The following is a 7,726-nucleotide window of genomic DNA, read 5'->3' as shown; positions in this document are numbered from 1 at the left end:
TTCAAACACCCAAAACCTCATGATCAGTAGTCATTAGAAATCCTTCTTTCAATCACAACAATATTCTTTTACAGCTTCGCTGTGCAAAGGCTGCATCGTAAAATGATTCCTATCAAGTCAGAGATTGTGTGTAAGATAAGTCAAACACAACGGCTCGCTGTTAGTTTTTTTTCATCGGCTTAAAATTATTTAATTGTTTATAAAGCACAATATGGTCTGCAAACTGATTTACTTATGAACCCGTTTGGCTGTTCAGATCCTCTGGCTCCTCGTTTTCAGTTATTAATAAAACACAACAAAACATTTGGTGATCCTGCTTTCATTCATCGTGCCTCAAACCGCCGGGAAAAGACCTGGAAGCGGCTGAGAGCAGTAATATCATTAAACATCTCTTTAGAGTGGGGTTTGTGGAGTGTTTTTGTAATGTAGAAATGTCTTTGCCTGAACGTTAAACTATCAAATTATCCTGTTATATTCAATACATTTTTTAACGTCTGTTTTAGCTCTATTTCATTTTTATTCTATTTTCGAGGGTCACTTAAATCTACAATTTCAACAACATTCTAATCAACTTACGCACTTTTTCATTGTGAGCTTAACTCTTGTTAACTCTCACTATTTTTAGAAAAACCATGTATATTGTTTCTCTGGGTTTTTTTTCTCCAATTTGTCTGTTTTATTGTACGTCGTTATAATTTGTAACTCTTTCTACCATCTTATATTATCCTGCTGTTTCAGGCCCATTTCATTTATTTAGATGCATTTCTGTGAACATCAGCATAAATGTTCTGTATGTTTCCAAGTTAGTTTTCCTGTAAACCGGCAGTCATCGAAAATGTGCTGTATACATATAAAAAATACAGTTTAGTACCTGCTACACCCACATTTTACCTCCCCGGGAATCTTCAAACTACTGTTGCTGGTGTCACTCTGATGGTGGTCTGATTCTTCTGCTCTATTTCTACTGGTTTTTATTGGTGGTCGGTATTGAAGCTGGTAGCAGTGACCACAGTGTGGTGAAGTGAGACAGCGGTCATGAAGATTATTTCCACCTCTACACATATCATCTCGCTCGTCTTTTAACTGGGATATCCAAAATCATACATTGTACAACATCTGTATTGTATTCTTGGGTCTCTCAGCTGCTTTGAACGTGCAAATGAGTGTGAATCTACCGACCAAAGCTGGAAAACCAACATCTCAACACAGTCCCGCAAAATGCAATGTTTAGTCTACTTGGTCAAATGTAACAGTAACACGAGAAATGAGCGGTTCTCCAGGCTCGCGGTCACATTTTCATTCTTAATTTTCTATCCAGTTAATCAAGCTATCAGGTTAGTAAAGTTGTAGTTATGGGTGAGTTTAGAGTAATTCGCCACAACTTTAATGTAAGTCCATGCATTGAAAACTCAACGCGAGTGTATTCTCGTCCACTGATGAGGACTCATGACCCTGTGGGAACAGAAATGGAAGTCTTGATCAGGAAACCAATCTCGAAGGAAGTCAACCTTACTCAACGTTATGGTATGATTTAGAGCAAGAACGAGTTAGGGCTTCAGTGTGACTCAGCAGGAAATCAATGTTAATGTATGTTGGGTGTGTGTGTGTGTGTGTGTGTGTGTGTGTGTGTGTGTGTGTGTGTGTGTGTGTGTGTGTGTGTGTGTGTGTGTGCGTGTGTGTGTGTGTGTGTGTGTCCTCATTTCTCTTTAATCAGAGAGTGAGTGGAGCAGAACTGAGCGGAGGGTTGAATCAGAGGCCTCTCTGCTGGTTTTCTCTGGCTTGCTCTCGGCTGGCACTCCTGCCGTCTAAATACCCTCCTGTAACCAGCTCCGGATGTTTTTTTTTGGGCAGGTTTTCTTTTTTCTTTTTTGTCTCCACACAGAGGATGGATTACCGGGAGTATCTCTTCATCTCACTGTAATCGTCTCTGCTCACATTACCACCAGAGGACCACCTCAATTCAGACATATTTCCCTGGATTAAAACCACACACCACCATGAGTCCTGAGTATAAAGTGACTGTCTGCTGTGCTTCTCATTACACAAAACCAGAGTTCCCGACTGAGAGCAGTGATTCACAAAGGAGTTCTGTTTTTTTCAACCTTCCTTCGCTCCTGAAGTCTTCCTCCTTTTTCATCCTGCCTTTTACTCATTTGTTTTTCCATCCTTTACTCCGTTTGATTTTCTTTCTTCCCCGTTATGCCGACGCTCTGTGAGGGCATTCATAATGCATATGAAAGGATTTAAATATTAAACCACTCTTCAGATCATGATGTTTGGTTTTAATTCTGCAGCAGAAAAAGCAATCATGTGCTCACCCTCTTCAGCAGCTGTCTGTCAAAAAATAGAATGAACGAGTGATATTTTGCATTTATATGAAATAAACTATTAGCTTTTCTTATTCTTGTCCCTCGATCTCACCTTGGGTGAGTTTATTCATCCATTTTTTAAATGGAAATATCATTTTATAAAATGTTCCTGATGGGGATTTAATTTTCATGCATACTAAAGAAAGGCAATGAAATTAAACAAAACTGTCAAAGTTTGATATAATTTAAACAGATTAAACTAAAAAAGTTTTTTTAATCCTAATATTTTGGGGGGGTTTTATTGAATTCAGTGTTTTTACTTTGCAGCTAAAAATGCTCAAAATGTCAATGAGACTTTATGTCATTCTAAATAACTGAGAAAAAAAACTATAATGTTTTATAACCAAACAGCCTTTGGTGAACTATACAATTATTATCTTTGACATTTCGTTGTGTGGGAAAGACACCTGGTCGTTATACTATAATTCAATCAGAATCATGCAAAAACATATCTAAACTGATTTTAAGAACTCACCCTTGATTATTTGTCATATTAAAGTTTCATCTTAGTCACATATGACGAGACATATTTAAGATGAACTGGGCAAAATAAATGCTTTGTAATTGTTGTGTCAGCTCTTTGCAGCGGACTTCTGGTCCTGGGTCATCTATGTCGTATGTTGGTGTGTGGTGACCTCTGCTGGTCAGATGTGGAATTACTCGACCATCCCACTCAAACAATATACGTTATTCACTCCTATGGTATCAACATATTTCTATATGGTTTGAAGCTGGATGGAACATTTATATGAAAAGCCTTATGATTCATCTATTTGTGAAGACTGTCTTTTCAGTGTAAGATTAAATCACGTCCATTGTCCTCGATTTAGCAGAATTTCTGCATTAAAATGTCGGTTGACACATATGTAATGATTTACCTTTACTTATCTTACACTTGCCATTGAAAAACAATATTTTCCCTTGAAAATAATGATTATCAGTGGTCTTGACTATATTGTAGGTTGGAGTTTTTGTTTTTTTGTTTTTAAATCTCGTGTTAAAATACAATCAAGCTGAAGTTAAACATACACTACTACATTTTGATTAAAATTGTATAAGATTAAGAAATGATGGTGGTTCCATTATTGTATTATATTTGAGTTTGTTTGTCCTGCAATATTTGTAACTGTCAAAGCACAAGGGAAGGTTGGCCATGACGAAAGCAGCTCAAATCCAAGGTAAGTGTGGTTTCGATATGATGTATTTGACTGAAAGAACAAAGAAACACGTCATTATTATATAACGTTGACTATGAATTCTATCTGGATAATTAGTCACCATAAATCACCAACTGTTTAGCTGAATATCGGCATCAATGGAGCTGACAGTGTCATTCAGTTAATAATATTGTAGATATAATCTGTGTTTGTTGCGGTACACAGTGGTAATGTGTCCAGATTTGAATTGAGATTTCCTTCTTAAACAATTGGGTGTTGTCCTACGGATTTAAAAACACGTGAAGCAATGGGGATAAAAAGCTACTTCAGTGTGTCTACTTTTGCAAGGGGCCATATTTGTAGTGCCTGAGCAGTGATCAGACAAGTCAACACATTCCTGTGGTGAGTAAACGTACAACACTTTCAGCTACACTGGGGGGGTCAGTCCGCAGCTGTTGGACACAGGCGGCTTGAGGAGCCCAGAGGAATGTTGTAAAGCAGGACAGGAATGAGGAAAAGTCATTAGGCCCGGTGATGATGGCTTTGCCTCATCAGCTGGGTGTGACACTGTGAGAGCAGGTTACAGTGTGTTGAAAGGGAACTGATGCTTACCGAGGAGAAGATCCCTGCTGGACTCCGAAGCTCCGCTGATGGTCACAAAACTATTAGGAGACATATATCACAAGCATTTCAACACCGCTTCCAGCCACTAAAGTTATTTTATGATCACGATGACTTTCGAAACTGTTTGAAAACACACCTAGCAGGTGTGTGAAAAAGATTTAGTTTTCACAACATTAGAGACAACACATAGGTTATCGGGAGCGTTATTAAGCGTCATGTGTATATAAATAAGGCTCAGTTTTCAACAACAACAACAACAACAAAACACCGATCACAACTATTTCCTATTGAGATCATGGTTATTTATGGCCATGTGTCATCGATCATTTTATGGTGAATAAAACCCCAAGCCCAAGAGCACAACATCCCAATGGCTCTCTTCAGCCTGAATATATCAAATAAAATTGCCTCTTACGTGAATATCAGTATATCTTGTGTATGTTGTCTTCTTACCTTTGAAAATTGTGGACATGCGTCCCCTGGTGCGTGGGAGGTCCTGTGCGCGCCGTGATGCCTTTAAGGGACATCGGAATTATTAACACTGCTTTGAAAGTAACATACGTCAAAGGGTTATCCAGCCAGTCCACCCCATTCTAATTTCCATTCTGGACGGGGGCATTATTATTATTATTATTATTATTATTATTATTATTATTATTATTATTATTATTATTATTATTATTATTATTATTAATAATAATAATAATAATAATAATAATAATAATAATAATAATAATGATACTAATAATAATAATAATTATACGGCACCTTAGTCTACAATAATAATAATACGTATATGAAATGACCAGACGGCTAAAATCACAATATAAAAGAGGTAGCATGGCAGCATTCAAATATATTTTGTGAAAGAGAGGGGGGTATATATTGAATTCAATTAAAAAAGTTTGTTTCAAACAGGTGGCACACAAATTAATCTATCTATCTATCTATCTATCTATCTATCTATCTATCTATCTACTCAAATTACCATGAAATTCAAATAAAATAAATAACGTACACCCACACCTACGACAAAAACAAGTAAAGACAACGCTATATGATGTTTACTTGATAATTAACCCGTGTGCAACACACAAGATCAGGAGTTTGGGAATTACGAGCGGTCCTTGAAGGTATCACAGGATCCCATTTTTTAGGAGGGCTGATGTCATTTCAAAACTTAAACTCACTCCCCAAGTCACCGAGCGGCTCACTCCTTATCCCCCCCCTCGATCCCGCATCACGTCTGGAGCGGCACACTGAAACAAAGTCCAGGAGGAGAAACAGACTCGGAGGAAGAAAAAAAATAAGGCGAACTTCTCCCGGAGAGTCGAAGCAAGAAGGATTTGGGAGCAGAAACCCGGGAGCTGCTGCAGCAGAAGCACCACAGTCCGTTTCTCTGCGGCCAAAGGCGGCGAAACTTTTTTCTTTATTTTTTTTTTCTCCCTGTTTTGTTTTGTTGTTTGTTTACTATTAAACTGCAACAAAACAAAACAAAAATGAATCGGAGCTTTAACAGATCGCAGCCACTGAGAAACGCGGACTGTAACGCGGTGGAAGTGAAAAGCAAGGTGAGTGGAGCTGGATGGAAATATGAAGCAGGAGAAAATCAACGTTCACATGGTCGATTCTCTCTCTCTCGTGACGGGAGTGATCGAACCTAAAACCAGGCACGTTGGGTCCCGATCAGGACTCCACGTCAGAAACCATCAAGTGATCGCTGATTTTCAGTGATTTTTCTTTTCTTTTCCACCTCCGATCATAAAAATTGTGCTGATTTGGCTCTTTCCCTGTCACGGAGCAGTGGAGGGAAACCGCTTCCATGCAATGTACTTCAAATGGACCCTCTTATACTTCCATCTCTTTTCAATCGGATGTTTCCCGTATGTTGTTACATTAACGTGCTTAGTTTCATCCTGCTGCATAAATTAAACCATCAATTTAAGCAACACAAAATAATCCAACCAAAAACTTTTTTTTTTTTTTTAATGAAGCATTACACAAGACAAACGCTCAATTTTGCAATTGCTTAAAGTAAAATCCTCTTCACGAAACTTTTGTTGACTTGATGTTTATGTTAATGTGGTGGAAATCCTAACAGCTGAACTAATAACATATAGATATTTGTAATGAAGCTGAACTCACACGTTCACTTGATAGTTTTAAAGCCTTGCTCACCATAAAATGTAATTTTTTTTGTTGAAAAAACTATTCATTAGCTTAACAGACCCATTTTTTTTAGCTGAATACTTTGTGTTGAAGATACAAAAAAAGCGATTAAAATATGCTTTATTACAAAAAACCATTAGTGTAACTGTTTCCACAGCTAAAGTGAAACATAGTCTAGCACGAGACTAATCCTGCTTCTTTTTGGAGAAGCAGAAGATCCTGCATATACTACTACTTCTCTTACATGCATAAAACTTCTCTTGACGGGATTTTTAGGTGCCTTGCTCAAGGGCCCACAAGTGGTATCTCAGTTTAAGGATGTGGTGGAGGCTGGGCAGTGGCTTTCACTTTGCCCACCAAGATCTCCTGCCAGTTAAGGGTTTTGAACCTGGTGCCTTCCTGGTTCACCCACCAGGCCACCAATGCCAACCATTTATTGCCTATGAATCAATGGGGGGGGGGGGGGGGGGGGGGGGATTAGATTAGAATTAGATCATTAAGTGAGGCAGTATTTGTATACATGTGGTGTGTCTCTGTTTAATGCATTCAAAGACCAATAGGGATGGGCGAGTGTTGAGGAAACGTACTTAATCCGGAGGTCTTTTCACTTTCAGAGCCGACGCCAGTTTCAGTGATAACATCAAGAGGAAGACTTAGTTTAGAGCCTCTTTTTTTCTTTTCACCAACGAGGAAGAAGAGAAGAATCCCGTAACACTTAAAACAACAAGATATGTGATTGCACATCCTAAATGTCTCAGCACCAACAACCGTCTGCGTTTATCTATTCACCTTTAACACACACACGCACACACAGAGGAGTAGTGCACTGATCCTGTTGGTGGGTGGGATGGCCTATTGCTTCAGGAGCTGCGTGGTCGGATCAAGCAGGTTTACCTGTGCCATCACGTCACTGCGAGAGGTGACTCACCGCGACGCAGAGTCACATGTTTCCTCTTTTGGATCAGGCATAACTCATCGCTGATCATTACGTCAAGTTCAGGAGTTTTAACATTCTGTTCCTCCCGTCTCGGCTTTCATCACAATCGATTTTGTCGAAACTGAAGACGAGCGGCTCGACACGGCGGTGACGGATTGAATCAGGAAGCGCATTAAGGAAAACTGATCATTGGAAGGGAGGATGAGTGGTGGGAATCCTTTTAGTTTCACCTGACTGAAGCAAAAGCATATCTGAAGACTTCTAAATAGTTTGATGGACGATAACTAATCAGATCATTGGGAACGCAAATGTCCATGTATAGAATATGTTTGGCACTTTAGACATGTTTGAAATACTAGAAAAAACTATTGAAAAGAATTGTGAACCCATCATGTCAGCGTGTCGCTCGCTACACAAACACACATCATTTTGGAGGAAATGTATACATTTTCTTCTTTTTTTTTCAGCAT

At 38.7% G+C, this 7,726-nt stretch overlaps 1 protein-coding gene across 1 annotated transcript in view; it reads left to right on the top strand.

Annotated features, from left to right (window-relative positions):
• Positions 1–5,450: 5,450 nt before the first annotated feature.
• pard6gb (par-6 family cell polarity regulator gamma b) overlaps positions 5,451–7,726 on the top strand; it is a 33,422-nt gene continuing 31,146 nt past the window's right edge. Inside the window, exon 1 of the mRNA XM_080515478.1 lies at positions 5,451–5,721. Coding sequence (XP_080371604.1) covers positions 5,650–5,721 — 72 coding nt within the window. The 5' untranslated portion in view covers positions 5,451–5,649. The remainder of the gene's footprint in view (positions 5,722–7,726) is intronic.

Source organism: Blennius ocellaris (assembly GCF_963422515.1).
Source record: "Blennius ocellaris genome assembly, chromosome: 20".
In the NCBI taxonomy this organism is placed as follows: domain Eukaryota; kingdom Metazoa; phylum Chordata; class Actinopteri; order Blenniiformes; family Blenniidae; genus Blennius; species Blennius ocellaris.
Note: the sequence above shows the minus strand (reverse complement) of the source record. Positions and strands in the feature narration are given on the sequence as shown.